This window comes from Alosa alosa, chromosome 2, assembly GCF_017589495.1.
Source record: "Alosa alosa isolate M-15738 ecotype Scorff River chromosome 2, AALO_Geno_1.1, whole genome shotgun sequence".
Classification (NCBI taxonomy): Eukaryota; Metazoa; Chordata; class Actinopteri; order Clupeiformes; family Clupeidae; genus Alosa; species Alosa alosa.
This window is the reverse complement of record NC_063190.1, coordinates 27321269-27337715: the sequence shown is the minus strand read 5'-3', so window position 1 is coordinate 27337715 and position 16447 is coordinate 27321269. Positions and strand designations below refer to the sequence as shown.

Sequence of the window (16447 nt, the reverse complement as noted above, 5' to 3'; positions counted from 1 at the left end):
ATCAGAAATGTGCTGTTGGCCAATTTTTTTTGTTTCAATTTCAGATTTTTATTTAATTTTCTAATTAAATGTGAGAAAATCTAAAACTTATGCTGAATGTTTTCATTTTGTTGTATTTTTAGAAAAACATTTTTCTAAGGCTCAGTGAAATGCTATCACTGCAGACTAAATGAAGAGAAATTAGCAAATAAGACCTATAATACTTAAATGCACAGAAGTGAGTAAGGAATTAGTACATTAGTTTTAAGTCAGAAACATGCTAATCAAATCCATCATAAAAATAATAGTTGAGGTATCTGAAAATGAAATGAGGTATCAGCCATTTCTAACATATTCAGTAGTTAATGCACCTACTTACAATTGCAAAATTCACAAATACAAGTCCATTAAGCATGTCCAATAGCATACCCCATCCTGTAAATAAATATTTTAAAATGTGCAAACATACACAGGTAAAAACTTATTTTAAAATGTCCTGGTTATGCAACCACTACAAATTGCAACCAACTGAAATTAACTCTTCATGACAGAAGGTTCATCTTCCAGATCTTGTTCACCATCCGCTGGATGTAGCTGTTGAGCTTCTGGATGGGTAGGGGTGCCCATATGTTCAGCAAAACGATGCCACCTAGTGGATTATAGTAAGAACACAGAATTGACAGAGACTGGAAGTTGGTTGAGGAGGTTGTGATTTTTATCCATACAAAAACTCAGACTCACTTATTCTGTAAAGTGACAATGACAAATTAAGGGGTAGTTTGCTTTGAGTTCTAGAATATTTTATGCACAAAATAACCTTGGTGACCTAACAGTTGAATTAAAGGTTTAATGCATGTGCACCTGTTGTGGCTGAACTGAGAAGCCAAGTGGCTTATGTTTGTGACATTTTTTGGCACAACTTTAATCTTTGCCCATAAATGAGATTAGATTGGTAACTTGTATTAGTTAACTACTAACAGCATCACAGCAAATCCTAAAGGTACGATATTACAGTATTCTCAGGATATATTTGGAAATTAGTTAGCTACTAACAGCATCACAGCAAATCCTAAAGGTACGATATTACAGTACTCAGGATATATTTGGAAAGTACCAGTTAGCAGTCATTCTGTGTCAAGTCAGACAGAATCCAAGAAAATGCTTGCTGCATGGTCTCAGAATTTGCTCAAAGTTTGTCTACATAATGTTTAGATCCCAAAACTTGTAAGACCTGTAAAATACTATTGTTCCATTCCAGTGTTTTCATAAAAAAAAAAAAAAAAAATTGATTTTTCATCAATTTTACACTCTCAAAAATGTCTGATCATGGCAGTTAATGTTTGGACATTAATATCTTTAAAATCTGTATTCCTAGCCTGCCCAAACTTTGTAGGATGGAAGACAAACATATTCTCACTATGACTGGACCATTAAACGTTTGCATGCCGATTAGTTTTAGCCTATATAAGGCCCTATATTGGGGGGGCGGGGGAGGGGGTCTCTGAGGTCTCCACAACAAATACACATGAAGTTATTAAGGATAAATCGAGGTGACGGAAAATCACAACCTTCCCATGTTTAATACTCAAATTCTTCAATCCCCATTATATGTGGAGCTCAAATATTTGCACAACATTAATCAAATATTGTATGTAAAGAAAAAATGATGATTGATACAAAATGCGCACAAAAAAAGTTATATAGTACCCGTAACGTCACTCTTGCACTTTTTTTCCAAATCTAACTCCTAATTCCTACTCCTTAAGGCCTTGTAGAAAATCAATAAGCATGCCGTACAAACTTGTAATGGTTCATTCATATTGAGATGTTTGTCTTCCACCCTACATAATTTGAGCTGACTATGAATAATACTTTTCATGATATTAATGCACAAACATTGCTTCCAAGATAAGGTGTTTTTCAGGCTGTAAAACTGAAGTAATTTCAAGGGCGGGAAATAATACGAAGACAGGATTTAAACAGAAAGATTTTACAGGCCTTGGTTTTGGGACCCATTCATGATATAGACAAAGTCTAAACAAAATTTGAGATGGTGCAGCAACAACCATATCTGATTTGACACTCAATGACCCAGCTGGAATAGAGGGTGGGTGAAGCTAAACAATCAAAACATACTGAATGAATGAAGCTAAACAATCAAATACTACTTAAACTGATAATTGATGCACACTTTGGACTATCAAAGTAGACCATATATTAGTTAATGACCACAGAGCAGCAGAGCGTCTGTGTATGATCACATGCTGCCTTGGATTTAAAGATGTGGTCACTATGTATGATGGGTGAGATGAGCATGGCTTATTTTAGTTTATCCAAAAACATCCCTATCTGACCCAGAATGTTGTATCCCGAGGAATTCTGCCTCATGTTTTTTCTGTGTAACATACTAGTGGTGAAGTATGCATAGGGTAAGTTGAAAGAAAAAAAAACATTTCATCAGCAAAAATACCTCCTTCATCTCACCTTTCTTGCATTTGATTGAATTTATTAACCCGGCTTGCCTCCAGTCTCTTTTCTTTCATCCAGCGCTCCAGAAGTTCCTCTTTCTCCTGCCGAACAGCAGAGAGCTCATTTCTTAGAGCCACCAGCTCCCATCTCTGAGAGGTCAGTTCCTTGGACTGCAGCTCCAGGGAGTACTCGTAGTCAGCCATGTTGGTCTTCAAAGTGGCCATTTCACGGCCAAATACCAAAGCTTCATTGCGGAAACGGACAACCCTAAGAGTCAGGACAAGATCACACTATTACAGTGAAAGACAGTTCACAATATGTAGCCTATACAACATACCGAGTTTCGTGATCAGTTTTCACATTGTGGGAATTAAGGGACCTGACAAAATACCATTTACAGCTGGAGGAAACTAAGTCAGATCTAAAACTTTGAGAATGGTGGTTGGTGGTTTGCTTGCATCTTAAATCTGCATTGTAGGCTAAATATTCTTGAAACGGACATGGCGTTGCAAATCTCTCATAAATAATATTGAACAAATCGATTTATACCAACAACAAAAAAAAAAACACACACATGCACAGTTAACTCACTGTGCATGGCAGTACTGCAGTTCTGCCTCTTTAAGATACAAGGCCGCAGTGAGGTCTCTGAGCTGTTCTCTGAACTGCAATTAAGTCAGACACAATATGATAATGACTGACAAGCAACAAAAACTCACCACCAGATAAAGGAGATTATGGCTCTCCAATTTGATTAGGTAAATGATATCATGCATGTCTATATAGCCTGTAGAGAAGATATAGGCAAAACTGGCATGACCTTCATTCTGTCCTGTTCACTTTCCCTCAGTGCCAGCTGATGCTTGAGTGACAGATCATCGTATGCTCCACATCCATGTCTTTCAACACTAACAAATGAAAAATGCAACAATAAATATATGCCCGAGCATAAAGTAACAATACTGGGTGAGAATTTAACATCTCCAATCAAATGATCAAAATCCTTTAACCTACCAACCCTGAAGACCGTCCAATAGTTTATCTCGGAGATCAACTTTTTCTTCCAAACTTGAAACTGTCATTAAGCAAATTTGGCAAACATATCTACTTTACAATCAGGAACTCACAATTATAAGAAACAAATCGGGATATAACAGCAAATGACTTACGTGAAACGAATAGACCATGAAATGGATCTTTCTGAATGTAGTCTCTTTTGAACAATTCACCACGCACGTGACTCTTCCACTTCTCCATTGTTGATGTAGAGCCAAGTTGCCTGAATAGCCTACAGATTTGTTTTAGCTTCTTGCCTACGAAGCCAACGAGTATAGTCCTATATAGGCTAGTATCTTTGTAGACTCCACTCTTTTAAAATAATAGCCTGCGTCGGAAAAAATACAAGTTTTTCGCTCAACTTTATTTCGCCTTTTCGTTTACACTGTTTGACCTAGTAGACCTTCCTTCCAAGTGTAACTATCCAATCGCCTTCACTCTGCAAAATAGAAAATAGATCACCCACCTCTGCTCAGTCTGGACAGTTGTAGTTTAAAAGCATGCCTTGCACATACATTTACTTTGCATATGCTTGTGTTCCGCCTAAGGATAAGACAAACTACTTTGAATCAAAGCTGGACTGAATGATATAAATTCAGTCTTTTAATATAATTTCCAACACCAAACAGGTGTCAGAAAATCACAAGCGCAACGCTCATTTTAATAGAGGTGTATGGTTCACACGACAGCAATTCAGCTTCATTTGACATTTTTGATGAACTTTATATTTCGCTATTTGTTAGCTGTTGTCTTTCTAGGATCTGCTCTGTTAACATCCTGAGAGATTGAACATGTGATGACAACTCTTCAGAGTTATACAGCTAGTTTACTTGATATGAGGTTATTGTTTTTCTTTAGGCTAGTATTATTTCTAGAATTTGGGGGGACAGAAAAAAAGGCATAACAAAAAAAATCAGTTTACTTGATTGTTATAACCCATTCTGGACTTTAATTTGTGAATCATGTACAGTAAAGGACAATTCATTTTCGCAAAACAAACATATTTTTGTAATAATATATTTTAAAGAAATCCTCATCAATACACACACACACACGTTTCAAAGACATGGCTGCAGTTCACTCCTTGGTCTTCATAGACAGTTTCATTTTACACAGCAGACAAATAAGACATCTCAAGTATGTTTCGGCATACCCCATGGTTTCACAACACAAGACTGTCATAAAACATTGTGACCACTACAATAGTATATGATTTTGCATCACACTAGCACAGATAGAGAATTTAATGTGTGTAAACATTAACACCTGCCTTTCCTACAACTACTCTTGATCATCATTAACTACAGAGATTTGTATGTTGTGTCCACTTTGACTAGTCGGTCAGTGCGCCCTCCTGGATCAATAGATAGTCTAAGTTGTAACATTATCCAAATAATTATGTACAATCTAGCCTTTGTGTATCATACATGACAAGGGTTTGTATAGGACATAACAGGGTTTTGTATGTACAATTAAAAGTCTGGAAGGTTTGTTTTGCTTCAAAATATAGTTCACAGCATACATCCTGAAAGAAATATCATGATGAACTTTAACAAGCAGAACAGGAATGATGATTACCACAACACATGTACTAATAAATAAATAAACAAGGATAAGTGAAATTAGCAAATTCCACCTTTCCCTGCATAGAATCTGGTCTTCAATTGGCAGAACTGTGTCCAGCTTGGTGAGTGAGTTACTGGACCATGTATTCCTGACGCTTGTTCAACCTGAACTGTAAAAGAGAGACAGCCCCCACTGCCACATAGATGGCGGCTGCAATGAAACAGTTGATGCCCACTTGATTGTATAGGCCATATATTGTCCCTGGTGGGTTCTTGCTGCAAGGAGGACACAAAGGCATAAGGTTAGAGCAGCCAAATCAGAGACAGATGAGATCTTCAGCTGTTTAGCAGCAACCTTTATTTAGCTAAAGAGGTATCAAAGAGGCCATTTAGAAGTACATTCCTGAACATGAAGGGCTCTATTACAATCCTTAATCAAATTGTGTGTGTGTGTGTGTGTATGGGGGAGAGAGAGAGAGAGAGAGAGATCTTTAATTTAATGCCAACTTCTACTTACTCATTGCGGATATCTTCCTCAGTGAAAGGAACGTCTTCAATAAGCACGGCTGACTTTGCACTAAAGAAGATGCCCAGCATCACCTAGGGGAACAGGAATACAGGACGTCCGTCACATTACTTTCGAAATTAATTTGAATTCGTCTCATATGCATGTACCAAGGCACAACACAGATTCAGAATTCAGATAAAATAAATGACAGGCTGCATTATAGCAACGGCTAACTAACCTAAACCTAGCTCATAGCATCACACGTCGACCAAATGAGAGGCACCTACGCCAAAACACCAGTTAACACTGAAACACATATCACACACATAACACTTCCTTAACGACTTATACGCATCAAGGAGATTCACATCAAGGAATCTGATAAAGGTTCACAGCATCTCGCTAACGCTTCTTTGCTAGCTAGCTTGGCTAGCAAGCTTAGAAAATGACAACTAGCCATCTTTAGCCAGCATTAACAGGGAAGGAATGCATACTTATTCTTACCAGCATGATAACTCCCCATATGCTTAACACGATCCCACATGCGGCCATTTTCGGACCGCAAAATAAAAGAGACGGCATTTTCTACAATATAACTGTAATTCGCTCAAATACGCGAAGAAATGACAGTCTCTCCCTATCCGAAGGACAAGTGGTGCGCGCTATTCTATCAGCTGACGCACGATTCACCAAATCGGTAATTTCCGTGAGTGTTCGGCCCATGCCATCTCGGAAGGGGACATGGTGTGTTTTGTCGCAATATCAGGGAAGTAAGAATTGATGTTGCCAAGACATAAATGCTATACAGCTTTTATTTGAACATAATCATTTAATAACAATGCAGAAATGATTTACTGCAACTTCAAACGCATAGTAATACGCTTCCAAGAAACGAGCCCCCTCCTCAGAATTACTGTTCAGTAATTCTCAGTCATGTGATGTTGATGGCACGATAGGCTACTTCTTTTACAGTCCATAGATATTTCCGATCTTTTGGAAGATACAATAAACACACTCAAGCATCCACTACCTATCAGATCATGACTGGCTCAGGGCCAGTTGAATTTAGTCGAAATACTGTTTTGAATGAGTTGCACAAACAGCTTCAAACATGTAACATATAATATAGGCAGATAGATAGATAGATAGATAGATAGATAGATAGATAGATACTTTATTGATCCCCAAGGGGAAATTCAAAATGAGAATTTCAGAGAAATGTTGGTAGGCTACAAAGTCCATGTTTGTTATTATTTGCATTCTATTTGCACACACTGTTTAAATGCAGAATGTTCAGATCTCTATTGTAGAATGAGTGACAATGTGAAGCTACTCCTCAGTAGGCTACGTCAGGAGGGAGCAGAGCATAGCGGACATCGCCCCTGTTAATACACTGCATTTAGCCTATCTATATTGTTCTTACTACTACTATAATGGTACTGCCACTACATTGCACATATCTGTACATGTTTGTTCATACATTGTTCATATTACATAGCCATATTTATTCTGCTCTTATAAAGTTACTGCTAATACACTGCACACTGTGTGCTGAGTGTGTTTCACTAATTCACGGACTGGGATAAATGCAGGGACCAAATTTCCCTCACGGGATCAAAAGAGTATATCTATTTCTACTTATATTTAATTTATAATCTAAACCACCTTCTGAAAACAACTGTATACTACTGTCTACACTGCACTATATATTTTGTCTTGTCTCAACTACTTTTTATATCACATTACACTTTTCTGCTTTTTTGCACTTCTGGTTAGACACAAACTGCATTTCGTTGTCTCTGTACTTGTACTCTGCACAATGACAATAACGTTGAATCTAATCTAATATATATAGAAAAATGCTCAAAAAATTAAGGGAACACTTCACACTGGATCGGTACTCTGACACTGTTCTGAGCACAAGTAAAACTTTTGAGGCGAGTGTTTTATTTTGCAAGAACTGTCAGACATTCTGTGAATGTAGCTTGAGAATGGAGAAGAGGATTGAAGGTTTTAATTTTGTGTTCCCTTAAACATTTTTTAGCAGTATATATATGTGGAGCAGAGGAGCAGAACACTCGCTATACACAATCTAGCCTCTAGATGGAGGTATTTTTCTCTCTCTGTTTTGCATCGCCTTGACTGAAAAAGAAGAAGAATCTTGACCAATCACTTTTTCAGAGGCGCGCAAAGGACGACGGGGAGTTTTTATTGCAAATCTTAACTTCGCGTATGCAAGGGTCTTGACGATTGATATTTTACAGCATTACTACATTTTAAAAATCAAAATCTTTCCTCAATTAAAAATCATTATAGTTGCATCTATCTAGCAGCCTAACTTGCAACATCTAAGTGAACCTGAGTTATTGCTCAGGAAGCTTGAAGTTCGCTTGCTAGTTAGCATAGCCATTGTTTATCCGCGTATATTGGCTCTCCTCACTTCAGTGGCGCTACCAATGGGTCCTGCATAGTGCGCTAATCTGCTGTTTGCTCAGCATATTGTGTTTACATTTTTAAGGGCATTTGCATTTATCATTTTTACCGACGGAGTATTCCACAAACCCAGTTCGAAGTAAGCACGAATAAATATGACTTCAGCCTCTGCAAAAGTAAGTGTGTAATCTTATAACGTTAAAGGTTGTCATGCAAGAAACATCGACGCATATTATGGACATATTAGTAGCTAACTAATTGTATTGCTTTGACGTTGCTATTGACGTTTTATGTTTTCTCGTTATCTCTAAGGTTGGCGAAATCTTCTCAGCGGCAGGTACTGCCTTCTCTAAACTGGGCGAGCTTACTATGCAGCTGCACCCAGTATCCGATTCTAGTCCTGCAGGGTGAGTTATGGTCTTCTGTTTATTCGAGATGTTTGTAATGAATGGTCAAAACTGTGGAACAGAAGTATCTTTGCGTTCTTTCAATCGTATTTCACACATATTTGTTCTATCTCTGTACATCAGAGCCAAATGGACAGAGACGGAGATAGAGATGCTTCGTGCAGCTGTGAGGCGTTTTGGCGATGACCTGAACAACATCAGTTCAGTTATAAAGGAGCGTACAGTGTAAGGACCTCTCTCAATTAACTTTCCAGCTTTGTTAACTTCCCTGCAAGTACACTTCTCATCTCATCATTTATCAAGCAATGATATTAGACATTTTCGTAATAGTGTCAACTGTCAAGGGCTTTGAAAAATGTAGACGATTAATGTCATTGGTGTAAAGAAAATGTGTTAAATGTGTAAGCCCATGTGTAATGTAGGTAATAATTGATTTTGACCCTTTGATATTACCCAATGGAAATAACCACTGTTAATATACAAGCCTGTTTTTTCCCCTGGCAGTGCCCAAATTAAGACCACAGTGAAAAGGAAACTATATGAAGACAGTAGAGTTCCTCTCTCACCTGAATCTCCTAAAAAGACGGTGAAGAAAACTGTGGCTTTGGCTGCTGCTCCTGCTCCCGTGGCTCCCACAGTCATCACCGTGCCAACGTCACAGGTTGTTGTGACCACGGGCCTCCAGAGTCAGTCCCCCATGCCACCCGCAATCAAAAAGCAAAAAACAGCAGGTGAGGAAACGGAACAGTTTCACACATCACAAGGTCTACATGCTTGCTGGTGAAATGTTATGGATTGTATTGTTTGTCCAATTTGAAAGGCCTGGCTCAGTGGCTCATGCATGTTTCTCTACTCAAATAGATGTTACTTTGAGTGCTCTCAATGACTCGGACGTGAACAGTGATTTGGTGGACATTGAAGGTCTTGGAGAGGGTTCCACCAAGAAGTTGAACTTTGATCAAGGTGAGGCAAATTAGAGTGCCCTTTTAAGCAGAATGGTTTTGTGTTACTATACTTAATAATTTTGCATACACTACCAGTCAAAAGTTTGAAGACACTTAGAAATTTCCATTCCACTCCATTATAGACAAAATACCAGCTGAGATCATTTGCTTTGTTTTTTTAATCAAGGCAGAAGTTTTCAGATTGCATTATGTGCTTACATAATTGCAAAAAAGTTATCGACTGTTGTAGAAAGAAATGGCTGATCTTAAATGCAATATCTACATTGCCCATTATCAGCAACCATTCATCCAATGTTGCAAAGGCACATTCTGTTTACTAATCTGATATGATTTTAAAAGGCTAACTGAGAAAACATTGGAGAACCCTTTTGAAATTATGTAAGCACATAATGTAATCTGAAAACTGATGCCCTGAGTTAAAAAAAAACATGCAAATGATCTCAGCTGGTATTCTGTCTATAATGAAGTGGAATGGAAATTTCTAAGTGTCTCCAAACGTTTGACTAGTAGTGTAGTTAACTATAGCATTGGTGCACTATATATTTTTTATATACACTCTTTACTAGTCTTAAGTTGCACATGCATTTAATAGCTGCTAGTGAGTCATCAGTATTACTTTCTACTTCTAGTACATAATTTCTTGTTGAGCATATGTTCACCTATATTCCTATATACTTATATCACTCTACGGTATAAAACCAGCAGAATCTCCACTACCACAGAATGGGTGTGCGTCACAAATTATTTGTGGTGGTTTAGATTTCAGACATCTGAGACACAAGTCTTTGAACACTGAAACACTGCAGGCAAATATGTTTTAAAGATGTGATCTGTCATTGGTTATGTCTTGCATGGAAAATGTCCATGTGACCGGCAAAAGATTAAATCTGGTTTATAGTGTACATCATTACAACTCTTGTCTACCCCTTTGTTTTTCTCCAGAGAGCCTGAATTTGGACTCGAGTTTGATTATGAATTCCAGTGATCTGCCCCTGCTTTCACGCTGACCCAACCAAATCTTCCTTTGCCTCCCAAGCATAGAAGACCGTCAGGAGTGCTGGGCTTGACCAAAGTCAAGTACCATTACTCATATTTTGTACAGTACTGTGTCTTTTTCAGATTGTTAGATGTGTTTTTAGTTATAGTCCCTTTGAGAGAGAAAAATGCACTCCCCAAAATAAATGCCCCATTCAGGGTTTCTGACTGTTTTCACTCTCTTATATTTTAAGGTTATATTATAGAAACTCAAAAAATGGTTGCACTCCAAAATTGTTTCTTTTTGCTAATTTATTTTCACTTTCAGCAGCAGGGCAGGGGTAACAAATGTTTCAGCCTAAACACTTGTTACCCCTGCTGCTGAAAGTGAAAATAAATTATGAAAAATAAACAATTTTGGAGTGCGACCATTTTTTGAGTTTCTAAACAGTTTTTTGGATCATGCACATACTGAGAACAAACGGGACAGCGTGGTGTTTGGAAAAGGAAAGTTATATTATAACAAGTCATGTGAAGATTAGCAACAGTTTAAAAATCTGTGAATGTGAATTGTTTTTTCAAATAGAGATAGAGAGCTATCTTTTCTAGTAACTTTATTAATTTTTGGAGACTGAAGCGTGTTTGATCCAAACTGGAAAATGAGTGTTTTGTTGTCCTTCTCAGATGATCTCAGGGCAGACATGGTGGTGCATCTGTGCATTTAAAACAAGTATTTTATTATAATGTGAAGTAAGAATAGTCTCTGCATGGACACTGTTCTGAGGTATCAAAATAACAAACTATTTTTTTGATGACCTATATAGGGATGCCATTCTTCTGCAAACTGTTGGCTTCCTTTATTTTCAATTTATAAATATTCTACAACAGCACAACTGGGTACTCATGTATACACAAATATAATAATTCCGCTAAATAATGACATACCAGCAGAACCAAAGTCATTGAACATTTCCTTTTTCATTCACATTTCCCCCAAAATACTCCTGACATCCTCCCTTCAGATTATCAAAATAATCTCTTTATACCTTCGCATTATTCAGGTGGATGCTACACATGGGGCATTAATAACTTCTGTTTTGAGATTCATGTTAAAGAATTGTCTAACTCCATCCATTCATGACTTCTGTGTATGACCACTACTGAGGGGAAAGGAATTGGCCCACTGGTAAACACTGGTATCTGAGGCCAAGTTAGCAGGAGTATCCAGAGAGTTTATGAGTGCTCAGATTGACATGGGCAGTACAATATTAAACCAGAAAACTAACATCCCCTTTTACTCTGGGGCGTTGATTACTGTTAGTAAAAAGTCTACCTTTGGTGATGAATATTTGATTTGATTTAATTAATTGTATCAAGAATGCCTTACACATGCAAAGACTAAGATGCAGACAATGTATCTTTTGAATAGACTGCTTTTTTCCCTAGTCTCATTGGGTATTGGCAACTTCTTAAAACTGCCTTGGCTTATGATCATCTAGGTCTAGGATATGACGGAAAATGAGCTTTGAGTTTACACTTTCCAAAAGGCTAAGTCAAGTCAAGTCAAGTCAAGTCAAGTTTATTTATATAGCACATTTCATACACAGAGGTCATTCAATGTGCTTTACATAAACAAAACCAAACGATAATAACAAATAAAAGCATAGAAGGGCAATATAGTCAAAGAATAGTTAAAAGGTAAAGATCATAATAAAAAGAAAACATAAAACACAAGGTAAAAATCATTTAAAAATAAAGAATAATTAGTAAGCAAAACAAAGGCAAAAGTAGTAAAAAAAGTAATAAAAGACAAAGTAGAATAATTATCGAGGCAGATTCAGAATTTGTAACTTCGGCACAGTTAGCAGAAAGCCTGAGAACAGTTTGGTCTTAAGTCTAGATTTAAAACTGGCTACAGTTGGGGCCTTTTAATGTCATCCAAAAGTTGGTTCCACAGCTGAGTCGCATAGCAGCTAAAAGCTGCTTCACCATGTTTAGTTCTAACTGTAGGTTTTACTAGCAGGTTTTTCACCTGGGACCTGAGAGGATGAGAAGGTGTGTACTGCTGAAGCATGTCTGACAAGTATTTAGGTCCTGCTCCATTTACTGATTTATAAACAAGCAATAGTGCTTTAAAGTCAATTCTGTGACTTACTGGAAGCCAGTGCAAGGACTTAAGAATTGGAGTAATGTGGTCAGTTCTTTTAGTTTTTGTTGCATTTTGTATCACCTGAAGCTGTTTAATAGTCTTTTTAGGAAGGCCTGTGAACAGTCCATTGCAGTAATCAACCCTGCTGGAGATAAATGCATGAATGAGTTTTTCTAAGTCATGTTTTGACATCAGCCCTCTGAGTTTGACAATATTTTTTGAGGTGGTAAAAGCTGATTTAGTTGTCGCTTTCATGTGGCTGTTGAAATTTAGATCACTCTCAATTAATACACCAAGGTTTTTAACAGTATCCTTTGCCTTCAACCCTTTTTGTGTCAAGGAGAGTGGCAACCCTAAGTCTTTCCTCATTTTTTACCAAATATAATTACTTCAGTTTTTCTTTGTTCAGCTGAAGAAAATTTTGAGACATCCAGGTGTTGATTTGTTCTATACACTGACACATAGATTCAAGAGGACCATAGTTGTTTGGTGATAGAGCTAAGTAAATTTGTGTGTCATCTGCATAGCTATGATATGAAATCAAATTATTTTGAATGATTTGTCCAAGTGGGAGCATATAGAGGTTGAATAATAGTGGCCCCAAGATCGACCCCTGGGGAAACACCACAGGTCAAGGACGTTGGTGTTGAGGTACAGTTTCGATGGCAACAAAGAAGCCTTTTCTTGTAGATATGATTTTAGCCAGCTGATAACTATGCCTGTAAATCCAACCCAGTGTTCTAGTCTGTGTAGTAAAATATTGTGATCAACAGTGTCAAATGCTGCACTAAGGTCCAGTAGCACTAGGACTGATGTTTTACCTGAATCTGTGTTGAGGCGCATGTCATTGGAAACTTTAATGAGAGCTGTTTCAGTGCTGTGATTTGCCCGAAAACCAGACTGAAAGTAATCAAAATACCCATTTGATGTTAAGAAGGTGGTTAATTGATTAAAGACTACTTTTTCAATAATTTTGCCAATAAAAGGTAGATTGGATATGGGCCTGTAATTGTTTAGCATGGAGGCATCCAGGTTATTCTTCTTGAGAAGTGGCTTTACAACAGCTGTTTTCAGTGACTTAGGAAAAGTGCCAGACAGCAATGATACATTTACAATTTGAAGGACATCCGCCGCTATGAGGTGAAAAACAGTTTTGAAGAAATTGGTAGGCAGAGTGTCTAAGACACATGTGGAAGGGCTGAGATTCTGTACCGTTTTTTCAAGTGTTTCATAGTCTATCAAGCTGAACTCTGACATCAAGTTTAGTTTCCCTCTGTTTGTTGCTGGAAGTTCAGGTTGTTGAATTTGTAATTGAGCAGATATGTTGAGTCTGATTTTGTCAATTTTACCTTTAAAAAAAGATGAAAACTCATTGCATTTATTAGTTGAGAGAAGTTCAGGTGCTAATTGTGAGGGGGGATTTGTTAACTTATCAACAGTTGAAAATAGAATACGAGTGTTATTTGAACTTCTATTGATAATGTTAGAAAAGAAAGACTGTCTTGCTTTGCATATTTCAGAGTTATATGTGCGGAGCATCTCTTTATGGATTTCATAGTGGATCTGAAGTTTGTATTTACGCCATTTTCTTTCAGTCTTCCTACACTCTCTTTTTAGAAGTTTAACTGCTGGATTTTGCCTCCATGGTGCTTTCTGTTTGTCCTTAACTTTCTTGAATTGTAATGGAGCAATGTCATCCATAATGTTTGCCATTTTTGCATTAAAGTGATCAAATAAGTCTTCAGAGTCTGACAGTTGACTTGACTTTAGTGAAAGTGCTTGCTCAAAGAGAGCACTTGTCTGATCATTTATGATTCTCCTTTTTACCATCATAGCTGTGTTTTGAGTGTGTGGGGACATAGACACATCAAAGAACACGCAAAAAATGATCAGATAAGGCCAGGTCTTTAACAGCTGTAGAGACATCGAGACCCTTTGTGATAACAAGGTCGAGGGTATGGCCGAGGGAGTGTGTTGGCCCCTGTACATGCTGTGTTAGGGAGAAAGTATCGATTAGTGCAATGAATTCCTTGGCATAATTGTTTTCAGGATTATCCACATGCAAGTTTAGATCCCCTGATATAATAAGACAGTCATACTCTATGCAAACAACTGATAGCAGTTCACCTAGCTCTTCAAGAAAAACTTTAGCTGAATGTTTTGGAGGCCTGTAAATTGTCAGTAATAAAATCTGAGGAGAAGACTTAATGCATGCACACAGATATTCAAATGAAGTAAAGTCACCGAATGACGACTGATTGCACTGAAAAGACGTCTTGAAAATTGTGGCTATCCCCCCACCTCTTTTATTTGCTCTGGTAGCACTCAAAAAACTGAAGTTTGGGGGAGCTGATTCGATGAGAGTAGCAGCACTGTTTGCTTGATCTAACCATGTCTCAGTTAAAAGTAAAAAATCAAGGAACAAGAGATGCAAAGTATTTGGGTAGAAATTTCGGATAAACTACAACAGCAGTCTTCCCTCTACTGGGGAGACATCTACCAACAATGACACACCCCCTTTCTTGGTTTTCAACAGTGAAATATTTTTGCAGAAAATCTCTGCCTGACACAATATGGGTCGGGTAGATTAGTCAGTGAGGATAACAAAACATTTCGGATGCCTCCGTCACGTGGATGTGAGCGGTCAATTTCACCCCAAAACAACTATCTTCCTCGCTATCTCGTAGTCATGCATGCCTGGTTGCGTCTTCAATGCCCTGGGTGGTGGTCCGTGAATCATGCAGACGCATGCGCTGTGGCGTCGCTGCTGCAGAGCGCTCGCCGAGCAGACTACGCTATCAAGACAACACTCATGCAGACGTAGAGCCACTATTTCAGCACCACGGCTGTCCACCATTGCATGTCTGTGTTCAATAGGTCATCGATTATGGAAGCGCCGTGTGCTAACGCACTTGGTCTCTGACGTATGTCAAGGTTCGCAACTTATGCTACTAACAGCTTGAGGGCGTGCACAGACTACAGAACAAATCAAGCCAGATAATTACCGCTGGTAAGTCCATGTTGCACACTATTTTATCTCTGAGCAAATGACAACCACGTCTATGCTGGCAGAACATTGAAACATGGGTCAAAACATGGAAACACAATATCTGGTTCAATGTTAGTGTAACTTCTACAGAACGGTGATACCTTTGCATCGAGGGGAAAATGAGAGTTTGGAGAGATGGCGGGGGCGATTCCGTAACGCCAGGTCATTGTTAAGTGTGTGAAGCGGATTCATTGCAACTGTTAGCTTTTTTTCATTGTATTTAAATTATCATAAAAGAACAGCTGATTTACGGATGACTTTCATAATTTTGCACAGTTTTGTCTTGTGGAATATGCCAGTTTCGTTTGCACTTGTGGTGTGAGCTTACACCTGTTCTCGACGCAGCTCTTTATCACATGGATGCCTGTACAGTAGGAGCGAGTGACGTAATGGTAATAGACCCTACTAAATGCACTGATTCTTGTCAGTCTAACGCGCCACCACCACTAGTGTTGTCATTCTAACTCACATCTTCACTTTCAGTGTAACCTGGAGAAATGTTTTGTTTTTTGTTATTGAAAATAGCCTCTCTTCTAAGAAAAGGGGTATGGAGTAGCTTAGAGAAACCTGTTCTTGGATGTAAAGCAGCTCATGTAGCAATTGCAACAAATAATTAGCAAAATAACAAATGGTTTGACTGACATTTATTTTGATTATTGTGTGTGTGTGTGTGTGTGTGTGTGTGCGGTTTTCAAATTCAAATATTTTGCAAATTGCTGTGTGCCTCAGGCACTAAAAACAGTCTATTAATTTGCAGAATACTGACTGGACTGAATGTTAATGTTATTTATTTGCTGTTTTATAATGTCTGATTGCATAAACAATGCACTGAATCAGGAGTCGTTTTGCTGGTGTATCAACCCTCATTGAAGCACACATAGTCAAGTGGATA

General features: G+C 38.0%; 4 protein-coding genes across 6 annotated transcripts in view; 2 read left to right on the top strand and 2 right to left on the bottom strand.

Moving 5' to 3' along the window:
- Positions 1-49: 49 nt before the first annotated feature.
- si:ch1073-143l10.2 (uncharacterized protein LOC565165 homolog) lies at positions 50-3991 on the bottom strand. The gene is made up of 7 exons (XM_048235308.1): positions 3971-3991; positions 3618-3832; positions 3463-3523; positions 3269-3356; positions 3040-3113; positions 2464-2715; positions 50-628 (listed from the first exon to the last, which is right to left on the bottom strand). Exons 2-7 carry the CDS (start codon positions 3703-3705, stop codon positions 514-516), a joined length of 678 nt encoding a protein of 225 aa, XP_048091265.1. The 5' UTR covers positions 3706-3832; positions 3971-3991; the 3' UTR covers positions 50-513.
- A 435-nt stretch (positions 3992-4426) lies between these two features.
- On the bottom strand, positions 4427-6270 carry rnasekb (ribonuclease, RNase K b). 2 transcript variants are annotated; one of them, XR_007192864.1, is made up of 4 exons: positions 6082-6270; positions 5587-5669; positions 5141-5345; positions 4427-5029 (listed from the first exon to the last, which is right to left on the bottom strand). XR_007192864.1 is itself a non-coding variant. In XM_048237247.1 (3 exons), exons 1-3 carry the CDS (start codon positions 6157-6159, stop codon positions 5201-5203), a joined length of 306 nt encoding a protein of 101 aa, XP_048093204.1. In that variant the 5' UTR covers positions 6160-6269; the 3' UTR covers positions 4427-5200. The 2 variants fall into 2 exon arrangements, 1 of the variants encoding a protein (XP_048093204.1); XM_048237247.1 differs by having other exon boundaries at positions 4427-5345; positions 6082-6269.
- Positions 6271-7769: 1499 nt separating this feature from the next.
- On the top strand, positions 7770-10590 carry c2h17orf49 (chromosome 2 C17orf49 homolog). The gene is made up of 6 exons (XM_048236536.1): positions 7770-8186; positions 8323-8417; positions 8541-8642; positions 8922-9148; positions 9279-9380; positions 10325-10590. Exons 1-6 carry the CDS (start codon positions 8166-8168, stop codon positions 10387-10389), a joined length of 612 nt encoding a protein of 203 aa, XP_048092493.1. The 5' UTR covers positions 7770-8165; the 3' UTR covers positions 10390-10590.
- Positions 10591-15051: 4461 nt separating this feature from the next.
- si:ch73-362m14.4 (wiskott-Aldrich syndrome protein family member 3) overlaps positions 15052-16447 on the top strand; it is a 17610-nt gene continuing 16214 nt past the window's right edge. Inside the window, exon 1 of one of the 2 annotated variants that reach the window (XM_048237741.1) lies at positions 15052-15516. The gene's annotated coding sequence lies outside the window, so the exon portion shown is untranslated. The remainder of the gene's footprint in view (positions 15517-16447) is intronic. The other variant, XM_048237740.1, reaches the window with a different exon arrangement.